Raw genomic sequence first — 27,949 nt, 5'->3', positions numbered from 1 at the left:
CAGCTACAAAATGCCCATGAAGCTAAATCATATTCAATCACTCCAAATAAATTCAGAGAAGAAAGCAGCATAGACAACTTAAAAAAGCACAATACAGGCTCATAATAATCTTTCTTCTTCTTCCTCTTGTATTTCTGCAAGTAACAAGCCATTCACTCCAGCACCTAGCTGCAAGTGCATAATCTGTTATACCACTTCAGCAGGAGCTTCAGAATTACTCAGACTTCTACATATTTTTAGACTAACTCAAAGATCTCTCAAGACGTCTGTTAAAAAAAAAAAATAAAAATCACACGGCACTAGAATTTGGATGAGGAAATGCAAAGTGCCAATAAAAAATACTTAAACACAAATATTTACTTCAATTAAAAAAAGGAGAGCACTGGGAAGCCCAGTTTGTGCAATGAAGGAACTGGGAATGGCGTCAGCACAGTCCCTGTGCTGGAGCAACTCAATCCCTGTCAAGGACAGTGGTGGCTTGCTGGATCGTGCCTGTGAGTGGCAGTAAACATTCCTGGACGGAGAACTGAAGTACTCAGCGCATCAGCGTCTCTGATCCCCACGCCTTTTGGTGTGCTGGGGGGCTCTGGAGAAGTGCTGCAAACCCCTTGGATTCCACTGCACGCTGGAGTGTGAAAGAAGGACTGGGGATCTTGGAGAATCACCTCGGAGAACTCCTGTTGCAGAAGAGAAGCACAGATGTGAGATAAAGGCTTTAGGACAAAGAGAAGCTCATGCTCAGTCCATTACGACTCAACAAGCATCCTCCTGGCCTTAGCTGACAGACATTAGAGTCCATGGGGTGGAAGTCAGAACTCCTGGGCTCAGGTAAAGAGCACAATACTGGGCGAGGGGGAAACCCTCTTAATTGAGAACTTCTCACTGTAGGCATAGGACCACCTCTAGGGAGCCAGAGGCTCACCACCTCCTGGCCATTGCTCCCCTGCTGAAGAGGAGGAAGGCAATGGGGAGGCCTTTGCACCATGGAAAGCACTGAAAGCAGTAGCAAGGGTGTCACACGCCAACAGAAACAGCTCCCTCCCATTAAAAGGGAGACAGAGCTTTCCACCCCGAGAGTCAAGGAGGGATTGTTTCTTCTAGCAGAGCAGAGGGAAAAGAGGAACAGAGCAGAGTGAAAGAAGATTACCAAAATTATTAGACCTGCTTGGGGTCCCCTCACAGTCAACTCGCTTAGTGAATGTGTAAAACAGGGCACAGCTGCTTGAGAGAAGTCCTTGTTTCCCTCAGCAACCCAAACCTCTCCACTTTTCATGTGAGAGAGGCCACATCAGCACCAAGACTTGGCCACCAAACAGCTGTCCAAGAGTTACTGCCACATCTCTGCTTGAGGGAAAGGTGGAGATGTGGGATCTGTTCAGAGGGCCCAAGCAGAATGGATGACACCTGCCATGGTTGCCATCTGCTGATCCTTACTGCTCTCACAGTGGGGTCCTTCCCAGCCATGGCATTCGCATCGGTAGCTCCCAGGCCCAAGGATGCACACGCCCTGGTTCATGCACGGGTTGGGTTTGCACAGGTTCACAGGGCTTTTTGCTTCTGCAACACACACAAGCAGAACAGCAGGCTCAGGCACATCTACAGAGTATTAATAGGTAGAATCCACATCCCATCAGGAATGCTGAAAAAATAACAGCAGCTATATATCCCAGCCATCAAAAAATGTTATCTAGGGCTAATGGGATTGGAAAAATCACATGAACATGGCAGAGGGTGCAAGCTCACAACCCTGTCTTGACACAGAGGACAAACTCCTCTGTGTTTAACCTAGAGAAAAGGAAGAACGGCAGCTTTGCTAGATGTTCTAATCTGAAGGAGAATATGCCTAATAAAGATTAAAAGAGTGACGTCATGTTAGGTTGCATATCAAAGAAAAACAAAATGGAGCATCTTCAGAGCTGTGTACTGAACACACAAGCACCTCTAAGCCCCTCACACCCAGATACTGCCTGTGCAGAGCAAAACACATGCTCTGCTTCAAGCAGTTTACAACCACACAGGCCACTGGAGTTCATACCCCACTTTGCCCTGGAGACAACCTGAGTTTTCATCAGAGAGGAGCAAGGACAAGAAGTCAGCTGGGATGCAGGGATGGCACAAATGGAAAACACTACAAGAAAAACTTAAGGGCTTTTTTCTCAGAGGTTTGAGAGAAAAGCCTGCAACCATGGCCCAAGTTGTTATTAGTCCTACTCTTGTGAAGTATGCAACAGCTTTCCCAACCCTCGTAACAGCAGAGTCCAGCTGTCAGCAGGGCTGGCAGTGTTTCATGCTGCCTCGCTGTGAATACATTAGGTTAAGTAGCAGCATCCCTGAAGAATTTGCTTCCAGTCTTCTGGCAACTCCATCGCAGCCTTGGTAAGGGTGTGAAATTCCTCTGCTGAACAACTACGTGGTGTAGAGTCTGGACCTCCTAGCCTTGCCTTTTGCTACACAGCAGAAAAAGCACACAGACAGGGTAGGAAAAGGGGAAGAAGGGAAGAATATAAATTCTGTCGCTATCCATCAGGACAGTTACTACAGCTTACCACACGTTGTACTCATTCTCACTCATCAAGTTTGCACATCAATTCTCAACCTACATCTAAGACAGGCAAAATTATCTTTTAAATTAACATTTTTGACAGTCAAATCCTAGATCTGAGATATCTCAGTCTTTAGTTTGCATTGATTTTGTATGAAGCCAAGTTGGGTTCAACAACATTTTTTGTTGTTATGAGACATCCCAGATGGGGTCCTGCCTGACAGTGTATCCCCAGGAACAGGCACTTTCACTTTCATCGTAGGGTGGTAGAGCTGCTGACCACAAAAGCTGGAGCGACCTCTTGGACCCACTACTCGTCTTGCAGGTGCTGGCTGCTACCAGAGACCTTCTCCGTGGTGCTCCGCTTCACAGGCCATACATCCACTACTTCCCTCCACAGCTGCCCCATGGCATAACCTCACAGTCCCTGTTTGGGGTAATCACGCTGGTCTGCCCAGACACAATTTCTCAGAACTCAAGCCTACTGTTAACACAGTATCATCTTAAGTAAGCTTCTTGCACTTCAGGAATTATACCCTTTGATGATCCCAAGAGTCTGTATTTCCATTAATCAGATTTATATATATTTAACACCTGGGATCTTTTCTCCTAGAGCCTGGATCATTTTTTCTGGTCTCTTTTCAGCTGAGTCTCAGAATAAATACAATATTCCAGGTGTCCAGAGGCAGAGTTTGTTTTTCACATACTTTTATCATGAGTCATAAATTTTTAAAAGTCCTTTCACAGACAATGATTCTGTTATTGAGTCTTGGACTTGCAGTAGAAGACTGAATGAAGGGCTTATCTTCACATTGCCCTTGGTCCCAGCCTATCTAGTACAAATAGCGATTACCTGCACATGAAATGAAAGCAGCAATTCAGTCTAAGGAAATGATATGTTATTACCCTGACTCACTGAACCTTGTCGTCTCTTCTCCTTCATCCGTGGCGTTGTAGTTAATTTCATGGTACAGTAGATTGTTTTTATAATAACACAGCTGAAAATACCACTGCAATAGGAGCACACTGAAAAGTTTCAGGTACAAATCATCTGCAGAGCCTGCCAGGAGACTGGCTCCTCACCCCAAAGAGACAGTCCTGTAGTTTTTTCTAACCCTGAAGGAGCCACAGGCATGCCCAGAGATGAAAAGGACCTTTGATTGTGTTGAAGCTCAACATGCTTCTTCATTTGATCTTACAAATGGGTTAAAAGCAAATAGCTAGATGTTAAACTCAAGACTATTCTGAATGGGAAACAAGGCATGGCATTTTAACTAGAAGTACTTTCATCACCACTAATGTCTGCAAACCAGGGCTGCTGTCCTTCCTGAAAAGCTGTTTTCCATTAAACACAAGTGCTCGCACTCAGCATGCAAGTGTTTCAAACTTGGTATCAGTCAATTTTTTCCCAGCTGGCCTTCAGGACTCAAAGTTTTGAAGAAAGGGCACTTTTTTTCCCACCTCACCCTCCCCAAACATAGGCTTTTACATAAATATTTGAAAATTCTTCCCCCTTGAATGCTTTGGAGATAAGGATTTGGTCCTGCAAACAAAATTAATCACAAATTGTCTAAAGGCCTGAATTTAACAGTCTGCAGGCTTCAACACTGACAGATTCTGAATTTAGGATTAAATCCTGATCAACACAAACAAAATCTTGAGTCGACATCATAACTGCAGTAGCAGAACACTAAGGAGGAACCGGAGTGATGAGGTTCCAGAGCCACCACATTGCAAACACCTGGGCACTAACATGTTGAAGAAGACAGCAGAAACCTCACTCAGGGACCAACACTGCTGGCTGCAGAAATGTGTCCCTTTAAGCTCCCCCTACAATCTGCAGGAGGTACAGTAATGCACAGTAAATTCTACACACTTAAAGTAACATCCAAAAAAAAGAGCAAACATTTCTCTTTCAGGAAAGGCAGAACCTAGACCTGGCAGGGCTGGAAAGAACCAGTCACCCTAGGCCCCATCTCACCCACTGGACTGACTCTTAGGAAAGTTGTTTCCTATAGGATTGCTTTGGACAGTCACCAGATCTCTATGCCATAGTTTCCCCATCTGTAAAATGCAAAAGATAGTATCAAGCTCACTCAGTAAAGCATCAGAAAACTTATCATAACAACAGCTGATGGCACCAGCATAAAGAGGGAGGATGGGACATTCACTCACCTTCACAGATTCTTTCAATGATAAGGTCTTGGTAATACTGCAGGTCTTCATAGGAGGAGATGTAGATCAGATAGTTGGGAGACCCAGCAACCCTCAGCAGTGTGTCCCTCTGGGCATCCCCAATGACAATCACAAACACCAAGATGCCGTTTTCCCTCAGCTGCTGAGCTGGGGCAGCTGCATCCTCCATGCTGCCTCCATTTGTGAGCACCACCACCACCTTGTTGACACCAGGTCTTGCTCCTTTCTGCACTGTCATCACATCACCATAAATATGCAGCAAAGCGCTGCCAGCAGAGGCTGAGTCCCCGAGGAAAGGCACCTGGTTGATGGCTTGGAGGACAGCTGAATTGCTTGTGTGGGTGTCCAAAGCAAACACAGTGTGAGCTTTGCTGCCATAACTCACAAGGGCAATTTGGGTGACATCCCGGTTGATGTTGAAGTGCAAACAGCTGCTCCTGACAAAGTCCCTCAGCCGCAGAAAATTCTCCAGGCCAACTTCAGAAGAGGCATCCACCACAAATGCCAAATCAAGAGACTGTGCCTGGCAGCCTGGATAAAAGAGTGCAAACAGTATTTTTCAGAATACAGACGTACTCCTTGCTGACCAAAACAAAGCAGGGTAGGGAAATGGTAGGCAAAACTCATCACTGCTGATCACTGACTGTGAAGCGTTATCTACGACTCTTTCACACCAACAGACAGAGATCCATCATAAAAAGCAGTGATGAAATGTTAGTCCCCTGGACCTGTGACTGACACAAACAAAACAAGGATGTTCACCCTTCTGTCCTTCCCTCCTCCCTAGTGGAGTTCAGAACACCTTTGAAAAACTTGTCCTGCAGTGCCCATATCACAGTCTTACCTTCAGGATTGTCCACACTGCAGATTCTTCTCTGCAGCTCTGGGATCTTGTTGAACAGGTCCTGAGGGTCCGAGTAGACAATTGTCTGCTTTGGATTGCCAGTCACCTGGGTCAGCTCTGCTCTCATGAAGCTGCTGCCTACACCAATCAAGAAGAGATCTCGGTCCCTTGCATAATTACCAGCTTCTGCCACTGGATCCTGGGACTTGGAGTCAGTGAGCAAGACAACCACGCGTGGGAGATAATCTTGCACATCTGCAAAAGCTGGGGTGCTCCGAAAACCATGCTGTGCTATGTACTTCAGGGCTCTACCTGTCAGGGTTCCTCCTCCACTGAAATTCAAAGCATCAACGCTCTTCATGAGACTGAATGCATCCTTGTGTTGACTTACTTCAATGGGTATCCTGACATCACTATCATACTGAGCCACCCCCACGTTCATTGGTGAGTCCTGGCCCATCACTGCTTGGAGGAACCTCTTGAGGAACGCCTTGTAGCGCAGGAACCCTTCCAGCGTGACCCCTGCTGAGCTGTCCACCAGAAAAATGAGATCCACACTGCACTCAAGGCTCAGCTTTGGTGCTGAAAAGGGGAGACAGCAATTTGTCATTTGCAGAACAAGACCTCATCTGGGGCCTGCTGGAAGCCCTGTGGTGTGGAGAAGGGACATTATGTCTAGTAACCTAAGTGGTTTGTCAGACATGCCATGAGCTGAAGGACAGCTGTGCAAAGAGTGCATTTTATTTTGGTTGGATGCCACATAAGACTTTAGAGACAGAAAATATCTATGAGAGTCTGGGGGGATTCCTGAACTTTTGGGTGGCAAATGTCAGATTAGAAATGACAACTCCACTCTCTTAGTACTCTGGGGAAAACACTCTGACTTTCACTATATCATATATCGGAGAAAGGAGACAGTTCAAGCATCAGATCCTCATCTGTAACAACTGGAGACACTTTAAAGTGCGAGTCTTGATTCTGGGGGAGGTAAAAAGGATTTTCTGAAAATCAGGACCTCCTTGAGTTTCTTACATTGAACCACCAAAATCAGGGGTCCCTCCTGTGCCCATGTGTGCAGGGAGGGGACCAAAAGATATACCCATGTGTCTCTCCCAGTTTCTCTGTTCTGCTCACATGGCACCCACATTTAGAAACAAAGGCAGCCACGCCAGGGTGAGACTGTCAGTATTGGTGCCCTTCGTATCCACAAGGTTTCTGAGCAGCAAGACCCTGTCACAACCAGCATGAGAGAAAACTCATCTGTCTTCTGGAGAAAAACCCAAAAGCTGCAGCTCAACCCCAGTTGTCCCTATAACCATGCAACAGGCACCACAAAGGCAGCACCCAGCTGAGGAAGGAAGGAGGAAGACCACAGGTTCGCACCTACCACAGTGGATGTCTCCTCCGTACCCCACCGGGCAGAGGCAGTGGTATTTGTCCAGTCCCTCCGAGACACACGTGCCCCCGTTCTGGCATGGCTGGGAGTCACAAGGGTCTAAATGGGACCAGGGAAGGGAAAGAGGGAGTCAGCAGGGACCCTGCCCCTTCCCATCCTGCGCCAGTGAGAGCATCGCCATTAGTAGACAAGGGGTCAAACCACCATCTGTCTTGCTACAGAATGTGAACTAATGCAGGGCCACGTGCACCCTCACTCGCCTCCATGGCAATTTCATTTTGGGATGGCTTTCCAACACACAGTAGTGAAGAAGGCAAACCAGACTGTGACCTCACTTCATTTCCCTTGGAATAATGCCAATGAGGTTACATTTCTGTAAATACAGAATTGCTAAAGATGATGCAGCCCTTCCAGATTTACAGCAGCAATGAGGGAATCAGAGTCTGGCCTGCTGCTTGAACAATGTTGTACTGACAAAGAAAATAAAGTCACTGTCATCCGAACCAGCAAAAGAATGGGGTTAAGGGCAGGACTCAAGGACCATAGTTATTTTTACAGTCACAAAAATAGGCTGGCAACTGGCAAGCATCAGGCTCCCTGCTGTTCAGGTTCATGGTACCAAATGAATAGTGGAGGCATCTCACTGCACGTTCCACTGGCTGGAGAGCAGCGACTGCCCACAGGCACTGGGAAGCAGTGCAAGCCTCTACCCCAGGAACACGTGCAGATGAGGATTAATTGGCTCCTCAAGTGGAAGGAGAAATTAAGAGGAGATATTTTATTCCAAAAGAACTGTGGTCATAGATACTCATAAGACAAAAAACCAGGACATATCAAATTCTTGCTAAGGATCACAATCTCTCACTCAGAACAGAATTTTTAGAAGTGAGAGGAAAAAAATCTGTATTTTTATTCTTTACTTTTCCTGCTTCACAAGTAAAATTTTTAAAAACGCTAAGTCCTACCTGGACATACAGTTCGGAGGCATCTGGATGGGTGTTTTATTAAGACTCTCTTCCATCTGAAACAGGAAGAATAAAACCTATCATGAATTTAAAGATTAACAAGATTGATTTTACTGTGTTTTAAATGGAACAAATCTTCCTTTGAAATGCAATTTTTCAAAACAAGTATTTTGAAAGAAAACGTCCATCCTGAGTGGGGTGGCAAAAGATAAAACATCATTTAATCAAATATATTCTTTCAGTTTTGAATTCTACTTTTATGTTTCACATGTACATTTTTAAAGCTCCAAATGATTTTTTTTTTTTGGTTGCTACAGAAGAGATGTTAAACTTTTTGCTCTAAACCAGAATGAAAAGAAAATTTTAAAGCAATGAGAATTTCTTATTCAATATTAATTCTAGTATCTAACTTAATCAGCTGTAACAACTAGTGGACAAGGAAGGTTTAGACCGGGAAGAAATCCTCAGTCCTCAGCTGTGCCTCCCAGTAGGCTTTTTCAACTTCCTCCAACATTTCCTTACCCTAAGATGATATGAAAAAAAGCACACCCTAGAGCAGGAGTGTATATTTGCCACACATAAGAAGGCTTGGCTCCTGACAATGAGACAATTTCTGCTTTAAACTTTCATCCCCATTAATCAGGTTTCTACTTCTCTAATACCTTCAGCTTCATCATGCCACTAATCTTCCAGTGCTCTGCATTAGAGCTGCTCATGACAACTGACAAACCATCACTTTTGGGATACCGTAAGCAAGCCACTCTGCTTTCCCATGTTGGCTCTGGGGTACAGGTATCTGGAAACACTTACAGCCATTAGGACATGTCTGAAATTGTCCATACAATCATCCCCCAGTATATCTATGGAGCAGGCCATCAATGCACAGCCCAGATCCAGGGTGATTTTCAAACATTAACCTAACTGTCTGCTATTAGAACAAACACATGAAGCACTCTTCAAAGGAAAAACAATCCCCATGCCAACTTCTGTACACAACCACTTTCACTCAGCTGTTTTTATCAGCAAAGAGAGCATGAAGCTGCCCTTCCCTTCACAGCTCATTTTTAAAGCATTTCTCTCACTGTACTGACTTACAGTGACAATAGTATTTGAAGGACCTGACATGCTTTATGGGTTTTCAGCTCCAGTCTCCTCTCCCTGAGAAAGACAACATTTCCCTCATGTAGCTCACTGCCATTGACCTGACAATGAAGCTCTTTGTGTGCATCCCAGTTCTGGCATTGCTGCACTATGACCGGGGGGTATTTTCTGCCAGTGAGTGGAGCCTCTTCATAGGACAATCCTTCCCAAGCACCCCAGGGCAGCCAAGCCAATGTAAAGGGGCTTCTCTGAGACTAAGAAAGTCTGTGTGGAGAAGAACAGAACTAGCACCAATGAAGGGAGCCAGATTGAGAAACCCTCTGCAGCACAGAGTCGGTAGAGAGATGTAAACTTCAAAGCATCTCAGTTCAACAGGGAGGAAACTAATCCCAATTCCATTTATAATATTTATAGCACTCTTAGACTAATCATCTTCTGCGTCTTTGTCTCAGCTCCTCCTCTTACCCTTTGCTTCTCAGATCAGCCAATGGTCAGAACAGGGAAAGCCTCTTTCCAGGTCTAGAGACCATGTTTGCATTGGTCTTCTGAGGGATCTTCACCCCAGCAAAGAGTCATGGTCAAATAAAAACCTTATTACCGCATTTCTTATCTTCTCTCAGCCCCACTCGCTTTTAGAGATGCAGGCACCCAACTCACCTGTAGAAAGGGCACAATGAAGCCTGCACTGCATTTGGCTGCTTTGAGCCTTTCCAACACACATAGTTTCCAGCCAGCTCTTTCACAGTCTCCAGGGTTCTGCGTTCACAAGGGTGGGATTCAACTTTGCAGCCTGTATCAAAGAACAAATCCAAACTATGAGCAATGGCCTGAACATACAAAGTCTGTGTGGAAGTGGAGCACCACTAAGAAATGGGTTAGTCTCCCTCATCTACCTGCCCACTGCAGACTAGGCAATGTTTCAAAGAGTCCCCCATGGGACCCAGAAGAGAAATTTTCTGTTGACAAGCTCATCAGCCCACCTTACCTTCTGAGGTGCTCACTCTTCAGCCTCTTTTGCTTTACTATAAAACCTGCACTGCTGAGTTCAGGGTTCAACAACAACTTCTCAGCCCCTCTGTATCCTTATGTATTTGATTTTTTTTTTCATGTATTTGATTTTCTTCTACCTCTGGACCACTCCAGTTCTGTCTGTTCTACCTCTTGCAAGTCCCTGCTGGCCTCCCCTTAACACACAGCCAAGTCCATCAGAAGATTTAACACAACTGCATTTATTCCTCTATCCCCCATGACATGAGCAAGGACCAATATTCCTATGTTCAGAGGTGAACTGAGACAGAAGGATTTAGGATCGTGCAGCCTGTAGGTATTTGGAGAGGTAGCTGACAAGCCTGGCATGCAGTCTGGGCACCAGAAGTAGGTTACCTCAAAGGACAACACCTGCTAATTCCCCTGTACACTGGCTCATCTTTCTCACTCAGTGACATGGTCCAAGCTCAAAGCATGGGCCTGAAGGTGGAGCCAGGACAGGAGTTACCTGGAGCAGTGGCGCTGCAGACAGAGCCGGTGAGGGTGCTGTAGAGGCCGTTGGCAGCATCATCAGCATCTCCGGCAAAGAGCATGTGCTGCTCGGTGGGCTCACTGGCCAGCACGTGCAGCTCCTCCCACCTGCCAAGCAAGGTTGGGGTTTACCTGCTTAGTCATCCCCAAAGAATCGAGTGTCAAAACAAACCGTTTGTAGCAAATAGAGAGCCGATGCAAAATCATGAGACCCTTGACACCCTTCAAACAGTTTTCAAGATCCTGGTGTGATTAGTCTCAGGCAGTAGCACAGCTCTACTCAGTGGAAGAGTTTCCTTCACAAACTTTGATCCTCCTTCACCAGCCACCAAATCAGTGTTTCCTCCATGCCTGTGTTACCCCTTAAATTCCCCATTCCTCTTTTCAAAACTCATATCTAGCACAAGACCATCCCTCACTTACTGGGAACTGCCATTTGGCTAGCTGGGCCTCCATTTCCCACTCTGGAAAGTTTCTTACCTTGGAAACTTGATTCCCACTGCAAAAACTCTGATGTGTCTCTCCTTCACCTGCATTGCAGGCATCACAGTACTGTCCTGGGACTTTCCATCCGAAATGATGATCAGGACTTCAGGGACACTCGAGTTTCTGCCACCAGGGAATCCCTCACGGAGAATGCACTTCAGAGCCCGACCTGTTTCTGTGCTTCCACCTCTAGAAAGAAGGGAGATAAAATCAGAAAAGCAGAAATCAGAGCTCTTCTCCTGCTATTCTCCTGATAATGCATTTGATTTTCAAATTTCCACCCTCTGGTAATGTGGAACGTAGTATATTTCTGCCTGTTGCCACACAACACAACCAGAGAGATGTCTAATCCTGTCATTCTTGTTATCTTCCTATCCATAGGTCCAATCTACTCACCTTTACCTCCCTCCTCTCCAACCCAGAGCAATCTCCAGAAGACTTCTAACACACAGAAGAGTGTTTCTGCAATTGGAGCAGGAACCAGAGCTCTCAGATATTTGAGTTTTCTATCTAGCTTTGACAAATGACTCAACTTCTATTTTCTCATCTGAAAATTGCAGTCACTTCTTTAAGGGCTGTGTGGAAAAGCTGTTTTACAACAATCTCTTGTAATCCACTCAGAAACACAGTACAAGTGGGCAAAATGAACAAAGACCAGTATCTCAAAGTGGTTTCCTTTCTCTTGATGCATAAACGTGCTATAAACTCATGTCATGTGTCATCCCTTTCCCTCCACAGGACCTTCTACTGTTCTTAGGGCCAAGAGCTAAGGCAGGGAGCTACGTGTCCCAGCTTGTAACTGAGAGTCTGCAGTCCAGCAGTGTGCAGAGAGTCCTTGTCTTTTTCTCCCTGGTTGATCTGCAGGTTAATTTGATTTTCTACAAAAGGTCATTTGTCCATCCTGTATTAAAGCTCCTGAAAATAGAAATGCTGAAAGCTTCTTAGTGTATCCCTGGAAACTCAGAAGGACTGAACACAAGGCATGCTTTCTTTAGGGCTTCACCAGTACCTTTTACATGAGGAAAGTAAACATTAAGAAAAGCCACCTGATCCTCCAGTTGTCTAAATCCATGCTAAACTCAGTTAAAAGCAATACTCTCATCTGCTAGGTTGCTTGCCAGCAGCACCAGTATGATAGAGAAGGTGCACCAGCCACTAATGTTCACAGAAGTTGTACCCATGACTCCTCATTTTGGAGATAGGATCACCAGGAAGAAGCACAAGGCCATTTAAAACGTGGCACAAGTTACCACTTCGGCTCATTTATGGCTCAGATGCCAAAGATGCCTTTCTCCTCATACTGCCTGCACTGCAGCAGTGTCCTGAAGTCCTGGTATGACCTGGGAGCCCTTGGGGCTGACGTCTGGGCAATCATGGAACTTGACTGGGTGTCTCTGCTGTCAAAAATTTCTTCCAACACATGTAACTCAGAGTGGGATGAAGATAGTCCTGCCATACTTGGCTTACAAATGAATGGGATATCAAGAGATGAAGGGCCAGACTTGCAAAAGTATCAGATGATCCTGTCTGAAAATCTGCACATATCCATCAGCTCCAAAGAGCTGTCTGATGGAATGGTCCTGCAGAGAAGTGGGCCTGAGGAGGTATGAAATGGTCTCACCTCTGCCTTGCAGGGTAAGGTTTGGTGCACTGTGAAGCTGGATCCCAATGTGGCTGGGTAAAATCAGCCCCAGCTGCCCCAACTCCCTATCTACTCCCCACACTCAGGCTACCTAGGCACCCAGACCTGGCTGCTGACCACCTGACACAACCAACTCAAGCTTCATGTCAAACACCTACGTTCCCCACCCAGTCATTACCAGGTTAAAATCTTGCTAAAGCACAACACACTGGGCAAAAGCTTTTCATCCCCTGTGAAAAACAAGGGCAACCTACACTGCAAGTTCACCAGCTTTGATCCCTGCCTACAACATATTAGCTTTTTTGTTGTTGGAAGGCTAAACATTTGCTTGTCTCAAAGGGGTAAATCCTGCATGGACATGAGCTTCTCTCTTCCTTTCTTGTAGTTCTCCATCTGCGTAACGTGAGAGGTCTGTAATGTGCCATCCCCAACTGGACATTTGATACCAGACAGATCCCAGCTCACTGTGAACATGCTCCAGACCTGTTGATAATTAAGCCACTAGATCAAAGGAGACACTTCCAGCTGTCTTCTAATTCTGTCCAAGGACCATCACTTCTCATGACTGCCTTTCAGGCCTACTTTTATTGCCACCCAGAGCAAGCAAGGGGAACAAAACCACAAGTGTTACTCCTTTCTTGGAGGCCTCATGTTCTCTTTTCACTGTGTTGACACAAACACACCCCATTGGCTTTCTGAACATCCATCCCTTGCTTTAGCATCCAATTCCTGATTTGCTAGAAAACCATTTGATAATGCCCAAGTTCATTATTTTCCATCTACCCTCGGATTTTCACAGAAACTTTTTAATTCAGTACCTGCCAGGCCTTTTTGCTTTGAACTTCTTTCTTTAGGTACTTCCTCCTCTGCACTCCACCATTTCAAAGCATACTCAATGACCGTGTGTTCATAGCATGTCCAAATCTGCCTTTTCCTGACCAGATGTCAGTAGCTGTCAGATGCTTCAGTGAAAAGTGCTGTGCATGAGGCAAAATATATTGTGCATAGTCAGTTTTATGACTAAATCTTTATTAACTTAGTAAGATGTGCCTATGTGAGCACTGAGGATTAGAAAAAATTAATAAAGAGTCTCTGCACTAAAGCTCATTAAATTCAGTTTCTTATCAATTTGTATTTGGAGGTTCACTGGTTTTTGACACAGCAGATGTATGTTTAAGACATTACTCCAATAAGGATTTTCTAAGCCAAAGGAGATCTGGACTTTACCTGCTGCCTTTCCCCAGGAACAGTGCACTAAGGTTTTTCTCCTGTGAGCAGGCCTTGACTTGTACGAAAGAAATTCATAAGAAGCTTAGCTTCTGAGATTACCGCCAAATTTGGTTGAAACTGGCCAATGAATTCAAAAGCTATCTGGACAGGATGCACAGAGAGAGACCTGCAGTCTCCAAATAAATCACAGAAACTTCACTTCAGTCTGGTGCTGCTTCCTTTCAAGTGCTCTGAGCTCCACGCCCAGAGCACGGTTGGGAAATGCCTCACTGGCCAAAGGCTCATCAGAAGCACATCAAGGAGCCTCTCAACTGAGATGTCAAACACCCAGGTTTTTTAGAAGCCAACTGGAATCCATCTGTAACTATTTTATTACCTACTTTGAAATGCCAGCTTTTCATTTAAACTAGATGAAATGGCTGAGCACAAGGTCATTATTTCTGTTTGATCTGTCAGTATCCATGTGCTGTCATCAAGGAATTTCAGTGCCAGACACCAAACACTACTTCACTTTCTCTGCTCTCACAGACTTTCAAGCAAAAGAGAAGGAGCATATCTTGGGTTTTGGTAAATTTTTCTTGTAACATTACACAAGAGGTTTTCTTGGTTTGATAAACTTATCAAAAGCCATACAAAAAAACCCCCAGCCAATTAGTCTTGCTTGAAAAAGTCAAAAGTGATCACATTTGCTTGCAATATGTACATCATGCTGAGAGCAGCAGACATCCATGAGAAACATTAAGCTAACCTTTAGTCCTAATGCAGTTCGGCTAAAGAAAGAGTAGACAGCCACTTTATCTAACATCAAAACAAGTGTGATTTTGGGTTGGCTGTCAGATCCTTTGTATTTCTCAGAGATGAAAAGTCTGGATTTTGAGAGGCTCTAAGGACAGTACTTCTTTGGGCTTCTGGTTCCATTTCCTGAGGTCATGGGAAGACATCCGAGTCTTAACATTCAGGAAGAAAAAAAGGTTTCCATCTGAAAACCCGATCCTCTTGAATTCAGCAGACACACATGCACAGATATCTACGGACCACCAATCTGTCACTACCTCGTAGGACAAAGGCAATTGTAACCACCAAAAAATGAAGATGCACACTGTCCTGCCTTTGCTCAGCAATGTGGAATGCCACACTTTTCCCTGGAAGGATGTAAACCACCGCCTGGCACAAATGGCCAGAAAAACCTGCCAGAAGGGCCACAGAAACTCTCCCCTATTTACCACATTATAGTGTGAATCTGAAAACTTTCTCCCCTATCAACTTTCACTGACAAAAACAGACCAGGTTACACTTTTTTAACAGATTGTGGATTATGGACCACAGACAATATTCATCCATCCGCCTCCCTGGGGGGGGGATCACGTTGGTGTATGCACAGCAGAGGTGGAGATATCTGGATCTCAAAAAACTCTCAGTCCAGAAATCATTCATAGACCAGAAAAAAGAGAAGAACAGTAGAATAAACTGACCTGAACACAATCCTCTTGATTCTATCCTTCACTTCTTGTTTGGTTAGATACGAATCCAGTGGGAATTCAAGGTGGGGAGTTGAGCTAAACTGTATCATTCCCACATGGACCTAAAAGAAAAGGTTAAAGATTATGAAAGGTGTCTGTGAGAGTTTTACTCTTTTGATCAACTTATAGATTTGGGAAGATTAAATTGTATCGAGACAAACTCTGTTTTCCATGCTGAGCCACTGGCACACTAAATGAACTTCAAAAAAAGAGCACAAACCACAGCATTACCTATACAGGCTATAAACAAGGCAAAAAAGTTCATCTGCAAACAACAGGAGCCTCTGTTGCAGTTACAGGCAGCTCAAGATCTATATTCATCTGTTCAGAGCAGCTAGTAGCCTCAAGGACAGTAAGTTTATAAATAAAACCTTTTATACCAGGCCATTTATACATTGAGCAGGCAATCTTTCCATTACTAAAAGCAGACCCCTCTGGCATTGAGCACAGTAGGCAACACAAGCCAATTATTTTTCCACTGCCTCCTCTAAAACCATTTTCTATAGTTGAAAATGCCTGAAAATGCAAACAGACTGAATTGTATGTATTGGGCAATACATTCATAATATTTCATTGAAGCCTTACAATAAGTTTTATGGAACATGACAACTTCAGAGGTGAAAAGGCAACTGATTTTAAGTTCAGTCTATGTGAGGATTAAGAGAAAGACTAGGGGAAGGATGGTATTAAAAAAACCACAACCCACCAAATCTGCAATTATTAAGTGTTCAAATTCTTTTGCCTAAGCCTACATTGCAGGTGGTTCCTAGATGCAAGTCCCTACTTTCAGTCAATTTAGTATGAGCCATGAAAAGGCAATGCCCAGTTAACCTGAGCCACCTAGAATCTCTGAAAGCCTTGCACACACACTGCGACTCCTCCTCATCACTGTCCAGGATGCAGAAAGCTTCCTGTGCTGTGTAGCTGTAAGCTGAGATTTGAAGGGTGAAAGGTTTCTTAGATGAGAAAATGATGGAAAGGAATGATTACTTCGGCTTCCAAAGGACCCTGCAACAGGAGCAGAGTGGCAGCTTTCGATTTTTAGGACCTGGAGCGGTGGCAGTAGTCGGTCTGAAGGAGGTTTTTAGGTACAAGTCCACGTATCCCTGTCACGGGAACCACGAGCAAACACAAGACCTGCCTCTGTTCCTTTGCTCCCAGACCTCTCTGGAGAATCAGACACGGACCAGGGTCCTGAAAGTCACAGCAGTCCTGCCTCAGGTTCCTCGTGCTATGCTGAGACCTTGCATCCTCCCACAACCTTCCCAAAGACCTGACATTTATTTGGAAAGACTCTGGCAGGGAATCAAGTATAGCAACCATCCCAGACTGCTCCAAGGCCCCTGGCTAGGATGTTGTGATGTGGGACTCAATGCACAGCTGGAACCGCAGCTGGGTCTGGCTTGAAATCCCCTCAGACAAACCCTGGGATGTGTCATTCAGGCCCAGAAGTGCCTCAAGGATGGTTCCAGGGAGCAGGTAAGACCTGAGGGAGCCCAGACTGTGGCTACAGCAGCACAGCTCCCATCACTTCTTGAACACACATGGCACCCAAAATTAGACTTTGATTTCAGTCAAAGTCTGGAATAGGAGTGGACAAGAACGAACTCGGCATAGCCACACCTGTCCATTTATCTTAGCATGTTTTATACTGGGTATCTGTAAACACCAGCTGCTTGGACTCCAGCTGTCAGTCCCAGCTGGCCAGTCCTGGGCTCTTCTCTCCAGTGAGCACCAGCTTTAAGTGCACTGCACCACTAACAGGCAGGGAGTGCGATGAGATCTTGAAGACCTATAGCAGCATACAGATCCCCAAATGCCTCAGTATACAGCTGTTGCCTTGCAATGATCTCCCTTACCTTCTGCCCTTCTGGCCTATTTTGTACTAGAGACCTTCTAGAGAAGCAGAGCAAGCAGGCTTCATCATTTGCCCCTGTGCAGAAAGGTGATTAACTTACCATAGACTAATTCTGCAACTTTCTAGGCAAAAAAACAACCAAAAAATACAACCATTTTAATCTATGACCATCCAAACCAAAATAAAAATGCATTAAAAAAATCCAAATCATAATCTTTAACCCAAAAGGTTACATCTTTTCTCAAGACCAAATGGAACTTCCCAAAATCTGTGAAGAATCAAGTGTCCTCCGACCCCACTGCTTCACAAACCTCCACTGTACCTTTCTGACTAAGTACTCTGACCTCATGGTGCCTGCTAGGTTGAATTTTGCAGTTTCACTCAGCACATTATCACTGGCCTTTCCACACATTGCCAAGCTGCTTTAAATTAAAACGAAACATTCCTGACACTCACCCTGTCTGGATGGATGTCCAAGGCATCACAGAGCCTGACTGCAAAGTGCTTAGACCTTTCAAAAGTTCCTTTGCCAATGCTGTAGGAGCCATCCAAGAGGAAAAGGACATCTAACGAAGCAGAGCACTTCATCACTAGGAGAAAAAAAAATATATACACTGTGAAACTACACCTTAATAGTCTCACTCTCTGGAACCAGACAGCCAGGAGCAGAAAAACCAGACAAATGGACTTGCTGAGGATGGACTGGGGCAGTGCGATGTGCACCATCCAAAGCCCATGTGCACTCCTGCTCTGTCCTGCAGCAGCACCAGTTCAGCCCTCTCAGTCTGCAGGACTTCCATCTTAGATTTCAGTTCCCCAGCCTGGCTTCAGCAGTAACGAAAGCATGGAAGCAGCAACTCCAATGAGCTGATGCAGTGTGGTATCTTTAACCGCAGAGAGAGCTGCTCTCCCAGCGAGGATGGGAGGAGTGAGCAGCTGGGAGAGGCGGCCATGCCCAGGGGGACCTGCAGCCTCTCCTAGCCCAAGGCACAGACATGAATCTGGGAGGTATTTGCAAAGCATACAGAGTCCCACAGAGCCAGATGTGTTTCATCTGCAGCATGTTTTTCAAAACACACTTATTTTTCTAAACACAAACTCTCTGAACAGCTCCAAGGCACTGACAGAAACACTTTTAAGAAAAATCTGCCTTTTATCCTGTCTTCAGAGATGTGTCCTTGTATCACCCCTCCTGCATGAACACAACTGCTCTCAAGTACAAGTTCCTGAGGTGCTTACGCTGCAGTGGAAACCCATAATTTCACTGAAAAAGATTTTTTTTTTTTTTTTTAAAAAAAAGGTAGCCTGCAGACTCTGAAGAGACATTTTCAAAGCATTTACACAGAAATTTTAAAGTCTCTTCTGCAGTATTTACCAAAAACAACTTCAAGGGAAACTGAAGCCCAAAGCTGCATACAGGCAGCAAGCACACCAACCTTTCAAGGGCCCTTTTGACCTGGGCCTTTGCTCTATCCCCATTATCATCATCATTTTATTATCGCTACTCTTTTTCTGAATCAGTTCTGCTAGTAAAAACCTGTATTTATAATTAGGGGTTTCTAATACCAGATTATGAGGGATTGAAAGTTGTAAAGCATTCCCTTCTGGGTCGCTGGGTTTTGTAATAGGGCAACCAGCCTTGCCCTGGAGCACTGCATTGAGGACGAGCTGGAGCATGGCCTCTCTGCCAGCGCCGTCCCGGCTTGTCAGCCTTGCCCTCACAGCTGATCCGAACACAGGGATGCAACAGCCTGGGTGCTCGCCCAGTCCCTGACTGCAGCTGCCTGCCTAAGCATGCACAGAGAAGACTGCCGTGCCCCCATCCCAGAATGGGCTCAGCATAGAGAAATGGGCCTTGTTCAGTGGCACGAGGAGGGGGATCTCTGTATTGCAGAGGCACAGCTGCAGCAACGCAGCTGTCTTACACAGACTCGTAAGAAAGATATCTGCAGCCCACCAAGGGGTTCTTGGTGATGCCCATCAGTGAAAAACATCCAAATACAGCACATGAGGATGTAAAGTTTGAGCTTAACACATGGTGCTATGAAATGGGGCTGGAAGGTATGGCTGGCATAAAAAAAAATGTAATTTATCACCTGACAGACAGACAATAGAAAAGAATGCCTAGCTGGAAAATGCACGATACAGTTTATAAGTAACTGATTGCATGTACATCAAGGGAGCTGTAGGGGAATATGGTCTGCTAGCCAGCCAGAGCCCAGACATCCCTACTCACCGCATCGTGGCTGGTGCTGGCTTTACAGCCTGAACAAATCAGCCACATGAGGTCTGACCACAAATCAAGCCTGTAATTAAACACAGCTCCTTAAATCAGTATTGTTTGAAACAAGCTCTGAAGGAACTAACAGAAACACCAGCCAGTTGGCAAACAGCCAATTTGGGAAAAACACAGTAGGTGGAAGAGCTAATAGCAATGAGGGAAAATAACCGGCTAGGGCAGAAGCAGCCAAAATGCTGGACTTGTCAGAGCATTGCTGCAGACTTTATGGACTGAATGGGGTCCAGTAAATAAAAATAAATTTAAAAAAAACAAGAAAAACAAAGAAAGAAGGTACTCAGACAAGAAAAAAGACTTGCTTTAAAAAAAACCACTTACACTGTCCAGCAGCTGAGATCTTGCTGATTATCTCCTGGTCCGCATGAATTTTCTGTATACCCAACACCAGCAAAACTGTGGGATCAAACAGATAATCACCCATCAACACTAGAAACTGCCTTAAAAAAAAAAAAAGGCAGACACGTAAGCTTTATTCTACAGCAGGAAAACCACTGTTTTGCTGTATAGATTTCACACTTGCAAAAAAAATTTGGTGACACAGTATTGTCATCACCTTCCATCCATGGAAGGAAATTCCTTCTATCAGGGACACAGAAAGCATGAAAAATGTCAAGGACCTGACTCCAGCACAGGGAAGACAGTCCCTCTGCTAACCGCATGCAGGGACACAGTGCAAGAATAAGGGCTAGGCCAGGCTTAGGCTTCAAAGATTACAGTCATAAACACTGGAGACACTAAATAATTGCACTGGAGAAAATTATGAACTTTTAATCTTATAACATCAGCTTTTCCTATATCAATTAAGACATTTCACATACAAATCAGTTATGTGTTCAAATTCTCAGAAAAGCTGTTTCTCCAGGCATTATTTTCTCCCCTTCTGTGTTAAACTATGTTTCAGAGGTTTATCCATAAACCTCCTGGAGAAGCACCAGTTCAGTTCTCACTCCTCAGAACAACCATCTCAAGCCAGAGACAAGGAAGCATTCAAGTTAGAAACCACTAATGCAAAACAATGACTTTAAATGTACCTTGGGGAAGCAGGAAAACACAGATGGATTCAAACAAGAGGCTCATGGTGACAAATCTGAAATAAATTAAAAAAGGAGAGGACTATTAATCCAATTCCTAAAGCTGTTTTCTTTACCTGCAGCTGATCATCTTCCTTGCTGGTTGTCTCATGTGATGAGTTCAGAAACATTTGGTCAGAGGGGTAAAAGCAAATCCTACCCTAGGGTGAAGCGTAGGAAACAGACAGAAGGAAAAAACATGAAAATGAGGGAATGATAGAAAAGAAAGTCTCCCTACATACTAATCTCCTTTCCTATCAAAACCGGAGAAAGCAGGCTTCACGGGGGAGGGAGGGACTGCCCAGCCTTCCCTCCTCTCCTTCCCTCCATGGCCACCCAGACCTCGACTCTCTTCTCCTTTCCTCCCTCCTCTTCACTGCACCTCCCTCTCAAAGCCGAGTCCCACCAGGGCCCCTGCTGCCCTCAGGGAGCTGGTAGAGAGCCCAACACAGCTCCCCGGGGGTTCATGGAGCACAGGGCAGAGCCACGTTCCCCTGACCCCACCATCGCCTGCGGCTCCAGCTGAGACGCCCCTGCCATGGCGCACAGCCGAGGGGTCCTGTGGCGGGGCCTGCCTCAGCCAGCGCTGCTGCCCATCCTCATCGCGGGTCTTCAACAACACTCCGCCACAGGCTCTTTCATGCCTTATGTTTTCCAAGGACTAGCTTTCTGGAGAGATTTTTTTAATGTATAACTGTCCAGCAAAGTCAAATTTCTGCTCATTTTTCCTCTGAAATCAGCAAGGCTGCCATCACATCGTAGGTGGACTTCAGTGACACTTTCAAGCATACCCAGATTTCGACCAAGCATGTCTGGCAGGGGCCTTGGCTTTCTATATAAAACATGTGTATTTATTTTTTCTACAGATTAAAAGCACTGGGTGCACTCACTAGAGCAAAATTTGACCAGACTCATGCCGGGTCTCTGACTCTCTCATTGCAAAAGCAGATTTTCTTCATGTAGTTAAAGACAAATAAGCGCATTTCTCAATAACCAGCTCTACTGTTTTTCCAATAATATAGAGAGGGCTTTTTCTCAGGAAAGACTTGTCTTTGCAGTGTATATTTAACAAACAGCCAGGAAGAACTTAAGTTTGTTAGTGAAATCATCAAAACAGGCCCATTGCCATCACTCCAGGTGTCAATTCTTTGAAAGCGTAATCTGGCAAACCTCACAATATAGAGCGGGGGGGTCAGGGAATGGGCTTCCTGGGGGCCCCCCCGCACTGCCTGTCCCAGTCCAACCTTCCACTGCTATCACCCTCGGAACTCTTCCTTCTGACTAAGTATGTTCCTTCTCGCAGGAGCTAATACACCTCTGTGATCATCTCATACCCAGCCCCTTTTACATATTTACACATGAACATATTTAGTCAGAAGGAGGAGCTGAGCAGTGGTTCCTCTCTCTTGGTGTTTGACCTTGGATTTAACATTTGGCACTGGTGTCTCGCTTCCTCAGTTTCCCCAGTTTTTGAGACTGGGTGCCAGCACCTCCTGTGTCTCCATAGGTAGGAAGACCCGATTAACACACAGGTGTACTCCCAGGGACATGTAAAACTTTAAACCCCAGGACACAAGCCAAGCTTTAAGCAACAGAAACTTCTCCTCCAGGCAATCCTTTCTCTTCAGAAGAGTGGGTGAGACACCTGAAGTGATGGGCTTGTCTTGTACTACAGAATCAGTCTCTGACCCTTCCCTCTGCCAGGGTAACCACTAGTACCCATCCCAGACACATTTGGTCAGAAAAAGGGCCCATTAAGCCCATGCAGCTGACTGCACTTTACACCCCTCACATCAGACAAGGCAGGATACCATGCTCAGTTACCTGCACCAGTCCATCATGAAGAGGGGATTAAGAAAGTGTCACTGGGGATTATAGACACAATAACTAACACTCTGTGTCTTCCAGTTCTTTACCCAGTACCAGGTGCTTTACAAGCATCACCCTGCAATGTGTCCTCTCAAGACCCCCACCAGACATTAACAGATCTCAAGCTTGCTTAAGTCAAGGGAGGTAAACACAAACCAAGACTTCAAGAAGGATGCCCTTGTGTCCCTCAGTAGCTTCAAGCCCTGGCACATGCCACAGAGGTAAAGTCATCCTTTTGCCATACCCCAAGGACATTCTTTCTAGGAGCTAATTCCAGAGCACACAACATCCAAAGGAAGACAAGCCTCTGCTTGCAACCAGATGTGACAGATGTGGAGGGATTTCAGGTTGTTTTCATACAAAAAAACTGACAGGTTGAGATGCTTCTCCAACTTGGTCTTAATTCATTCTTTGCCTTTCAGCCCAGATTTCAGCAGGAACTGAAAGAAAGCTTCATCATCACCCAGTGCTCATCAGCTCAGCCCAGGATTAGCAGAAGCTCAAGAACTTTAGACCGCAGCTTTGCTGGGGAATGGTGTCATGAGTGAAGGACATTTCATTTTATCTTCCTGGCTATTAAGAAATGAAATTTCAAAAATGTCTGCATTAGTACTGAGTCAGAAATTTTTTAACCACACTCACTCAAAATTCCTGCTTTTTGTACCCAGATTCCCACTTGGCCACTTAAATATGATGGCAACTTATGCAAACCTAAGAATATAATCACGTGTACCTTATTTGGAGAGTGAAGGGAGAGAGTGGAGAGAGAGGTAGAGTAGAAAAAGCTCTTGTTGACAAGTATCTTCCCACCATGTCTTTCACCATCTGCAAAATATCTGAGCTTGCTTATTCTTACTAATGAGACAGAAGCAAACTGTGATCTGAAAACACAGCTCCACTGGCCACCGTGGTCACCTGGATTTGGAACCAGCTGTGCCTATAACAGGGCAAGCACCTGGCTGAGAAGGGATCCAAAAATACTGTGGGCTGCTGTCTCTGTAAGAAAGGAAAAAGGCTTGTAGCTGATATCATGTACCTCGTTAAACTAGCCTGGCACAAAATACCACCATGAGATGCTCTCCTGGGTATATCCATATGAACATTCCCCACTTCTACAGACAGTTACCAGAACAGTTAATACCATATACACTACTTTGGGGCAAATGTTATTCTTGTACTGGGACAAGTAGAAGATACCTAGAAGTACTGGTCAGCTGCTTTAATTTACCACCTGACTCATCTCAGAGACCTAGCTAGCAATAAAAGGTATCTCCAGCTCATTTTTCAAACTGTTCCGCTTTTATTTAATAATAGGGGAGAAAGCAGAAACGCCTGTGCTGCACAGTCATTAAGGCATACTCTTAACAAGCCAAGTGATCCCCTGTCACTACAGTTGTAACTGCAGTTCTCTTCAGCACTGCTCTATCTGCTGGGGAGGACGTGGCACCTCTTTGCTGAGGGAACACCACTGCCGGGAGCCCGTCTGACATTTAGGTGTAGGGAGGGAAGAAAGGTGCCCAATTTTGCTGCCACCTCTTTCAGTCTCCCTCAGTCTGTTTTCCATAAGTAAATTTTATGGTTTTTTTTTCTTGCCCGGGCTTGGAAGCAGTGGGCCACCTCTATGAGCAACTCCAGGTGTCCCCTCTGGCACCACCCAGCTGGGGGCAGCTAATGGTGAGAGCCAAAACCAAAGGGGGGAGGAGGAAGACCACAGAGAAACATTTAACTTATCTTTAAAACAAACATCACAAATTTCAGCCTAAAACTTTTGACAATTTTTGTTCTCCAGGTGATAAACAAGATTAAATTTCCACAAGATGCTCTGCAAAACCAGACTGTGTATTATACCCCCCTGGTTCTCCAGCGAGGAACAGTTTTGACAGGCTCTTTTCCCCCATGCAATAAGGGCTCCTGTATATGAAAAGACCGTGTTCTTGCAGCACTGCTCACACAGGGTACTGTCAAAACCAACATACTGCAGATCAGGTCCTGTACGACCCACGAGTTACAGAATAAAAGAGACTTCTGACCCAAGAGCTTGTGCTAAACCTGTTCTGTAGTTTGTTCTGACAGAAGTGTTCGTGCTACTGACTTTGCCTGTGGCTAGAGCAGCAGGAGTATCTCCATGAATGTCTCACCTTTTTTATCTTTTGCTGGATGCCACACGCAAGACGACCCAAGGGAGCCAGAGCCTGCCTCAGCATTGCAAGCACCCAGCAGCTAATGCAGATGCTGGGGAGAAACGTTTTATGGAGTGGCTGAGAAAAGGGGTACAGTAATCTGCAGGGACTTGGTGTCTTAGGACAAACCAACAGCAGCATTAAGAAAACAAATATGCAAACAATATCATTATATTGAGGGTATAAAAGAATGCAGATAACTTGGTCACATACCCTGTTGAGAACTACCAATTCAAGGCTATGGGTTCCAGTGCAATTACTGTAATTGTCCCCTGTCACCCCCTGCCCCAAACTGTGCACATCTGGGTAGGTTACAGCTGGGTGCCTGGCACAGGGCCTGAGCTGCATGGCCTTGCACCAGCCAGAAACATCCACACCTGAGGTGGATCAACTACTGATCTATCTACACCAGGAGCAGGTGTGAATGGTTCCCAAAGAACTAGGTGGGAGAGGACCATGCTCCCTGCACCCTTGCAGCAGGCAGCGTTCTTGTGCATATCAGCAAGATGACATCTCTCTGCTTTATTCCTTGGATGTACCATCATGCCACACAGATGCCTTTGTCCAAAAGCTTCCTAGAGGGACAAGAAGACCTTAGGTTTGTCACCTCCTCTTACAATGCAAAAAGCTCTGTTATTTCATTTGGTGGCATTGCTGCCCCAGAGCCCCCCTGCACGTGTTCCCAGGAGTGCTAGAAGGGGTGCTTGCCATCTGCAGCAGAAGCAAACCACTGACCAAAGGGCATTAACCTGGTGCCTAACAAAGCCAGGCCTCAAAGCATAGGCACCTGCTGGCTGGCTTAGAAGGACAAGCTTCATAGTACCACAAGCAGGAATAAGGACTTAAAAGATTGCTATGACAAGCTTCTTGAAGAAGCAAAATTCTGGTCTGCCCTTCCCCAAACACATAATACTGCAGAATAGGAGAAATTCTACCTTTCCAAGCCAGTCAGTTGCAGCGATTACCTACAGCAGAGGCTGAAGGGTGAAAGGAAAAATCCTTTTTTGACATCTCTGGTACTCAGTTTAGCTTTCGGAACATGAGACAGTCTGTCCTCACCTCGGCATGAACAATGTCAAGCTCATACCCAGCCCCTTTTACAAAACTAACCCTAATTCACCCATTCCCTTTCTGCTGCATCTCTGTGAACACAGGGACAAGCCACAGCCTAGGGATTTTTTCCACGGCACCACTACTGCAAACATGTACAAGCTGTTACCTACATGCATTTTCAGGACAGCCATATATGGGCCCTTCCTAAAGGAGCTTAAGAAAGTGCTAATCTTCCTTGAGGTTTTTTTAGAACTGGGGTAGGATCAAAAGAGATTTTTTAAAGTCACTTCATCTACTTACTCCTCTTAGAGTCTTCCTAGAAGACCCAGACATCTTTAGGAGCACCCACTGAAGATGATGTGGTTAACTATCCCAGCACACAGTACATGAGGTCAGTACACACTGAGCCTCTCCAGCACATTCCTCTCTGAAGAAAGTGGGGAAAATGTGGTTGTATGTGGGACTTGTCTCCTGGTGATGTCTCATATTCACTACACAAAATAAACAAAATGGAAGCCAACTTAGCAGAAGCCCTTGTGAAATCATTTTCACCATTTCCAGGTCCCATTTTAACATCTGTTTGCCTTTTCCCAGCTAATCTGGAAGCAGGGTCCTGCTTCCTGCCTCCTCCCTGTTTCCTTTCCACCCCAGGCCACTGGGGAAGGCATCTTCATTCCTCTAACATGTATGGAAACCAAGATACAGAGAGACAAAAGGGATTTGCTCACAGGTGCATAAATTTGCAACACGACGGAACCAGACAGGGTGTCCCACTCTAGCCATTACACCACATCAGGAAAAAATGCTGCTGTGTGTGCTCAAAGACAGGGGCTACTCTAATTTCTTCAATGAAATACAAGTGTCTGGGTATATTACAGATATCATTCCAGGTCCTTCAGTTCTTGCTCGATCAGGACTTGATCAAGCTGGCTTTGTGTCTTCTGCAGAAAGGTTTTGCAACCTGTCTGAAAGCCTGCCCTGGCAAGTTCAGCACTCTCCCCGGCCGCACCCCAAAACTGCTAGAAACAAGTCAAATAAAGCACTACAGCACGGGCTAGCTTTGGTTTCCCGGGTGGTGGATTTTTTTGTATTTTAATAACCAAATCCCCTTTCCGAGTACAGGAGCAAAGCTTATGCTCTTCAGGGGCACCAGGCAACTGGACCAAAGGTAAAAACAGAGGCAAGGGCTCAACCTGCCCCCTTTGCCAGGTCTTCTCCTGACCTGGGACGGCCCTCGGCTGAGCAGTGCGGCTTTTGGGTGCCTCCTACCATCACCTCCCCGACCGGCACACGGGCTCTGAGATGCCTGCCGCAGAAGCGGAGCGTGTTCTCCCCGCTGCCCCCCAGCACCCCGCGGAAGAGTCTGGCGGGTTCCACCACCACCTCTGCCGGGACCCCGCGGCTGAGCCCCCCTCAGCTGAACCCCCCCGACAAGTCTCACCCCGGCGCTCTCACCGCCTCGCCCCGCTCGGCAGCCGCCGCTCCCGCCTCACCCGGGCCCCGCCGGGCTGGGAGGAGGCGGCGGCCGCCGCCCGCCCGAGAGAGCCGGGGCCGCTGGAGGAGGAGCCGGGGGGACCCGCAGCCCCCGCCGCACGCCCCGCTCCGCTCTGCCTTCCCAGAGGGTCCCTGACTTCTAAGGCAGAGGTTTAAAATGCTATCAACAAAAAAAAAAAAAAAAAAAAGCGCGGTTTGAGCTGTATTTTACCTTTTCTCTGCAAGACTGTTGCATAGCCCTTGCACAGCCGATGGGGTTATGAGCAGCCTCCTTCACACTCGGATTTATATTGTGTTCAGCTACGACAGCCTCTCCTCCTCATCCATCACATCCTGCCACCTACAATTACGATTTGGGGGAAAAAGCAAAGCCAAGAACACCCACATTGCTCTAGGTTACAGCTAAGCCACCTGCTCATCCCCTGGCCCCAACACCCAGCAGCAGTAAAAGCACTGGCTGCAGGTTACTTGGCACCACCAACAGCCATAAAGGAACGCCACTGAGGAGTCAAATGTTGAGAATGTTTTCCCTAATGGTTGTTTTTCCACAGAAAACTATAATTCACAGGTGGAAAAAAGTACCATATTCACACCTACTACACCTGGAGGAATTACAAGGCCAATTAAAAAAACTTTTTTTTAACAACTGAAGATGTACAACTGTAGAAGTAGAAAAGAACTCAGTA

At 45.7% G+C, this 27,949-nt stretch overlaps 1 protein-coding gene across 3 annotated transcripts; it reads right to left on the bottom strand.

The window, feature by feature from the left end:
* Positions 1–264: 264 nt before the first annotated feature.
* On the bottom strand, positions 265–27,595 carry VWA2 (von Willebrand factor A domain containing 2). Of its 3 annotated transcripts, none has more exons than XM_074908457.1 (14): positions 27,475–27,595; positions 20,745–20,828; positions 19,916–19,990; positions 17,755–17,888; positions 15,393–15,502; positions 11,043–11,237; positions 10,540–10,670; positions 9,702–9,834; positions 7,944–7,999; positions 6,970–7,077; positions 5,583–6,164; positions 4,718–5,269; positions 1,435–1,557; positions 265–677 (listed from the first exon to the last, which is right to left on the bottom strand). In XM_074908457.1, exons 4-14 carry the CDS (start codon positions 17,884–17,886, stop codon positions 544–546), a joined length of 2,256 nt encoding a protein of 751 aa, XP_074764558.1. In that variant the 5' UTR covers positions 17,887–17,888; positions 19,916–19,990; positions 20,745–20,828; positions 27,475–27,595; the 3' UTR covers positions 265–543. The 3 variants fall into 3 exon arrangements, with proteins under 3 accessions (XP_074764558.1, XP_074764556.1, XP_074764557.1); XM_074908455.1 differs by lacking the exon at positions 20,745–20,828 and adding an exon at positions 20,629–20,684; XM_074908456.1 differs by lacking the exons at positions 6,970–7,077; positions 20,745–20,828 and adding an exon at positions 20,629–20,684.
* Positions 27,596–27,949: the final 354 nt, after the last annotated feature.

The sequence above is a fragment of the Athene noctua genome, chromosome 5 (genome assembly GCF_965140245.1).
Source record: "Athene noctua chromosome 5, bAthNoc1.hap1.1, whole genome shotgun sequence".
Classification (NCBI taxonomy): Eukaryota; Metazoa; Chordata; class Aves; order Strigiformes; family Strigidae; genus Athene; species Athene noctua.
Note: the sequence above shows the minus strand (reverse complement) of the source record. Positions and strands in the feature narration are given on the sequence as shown.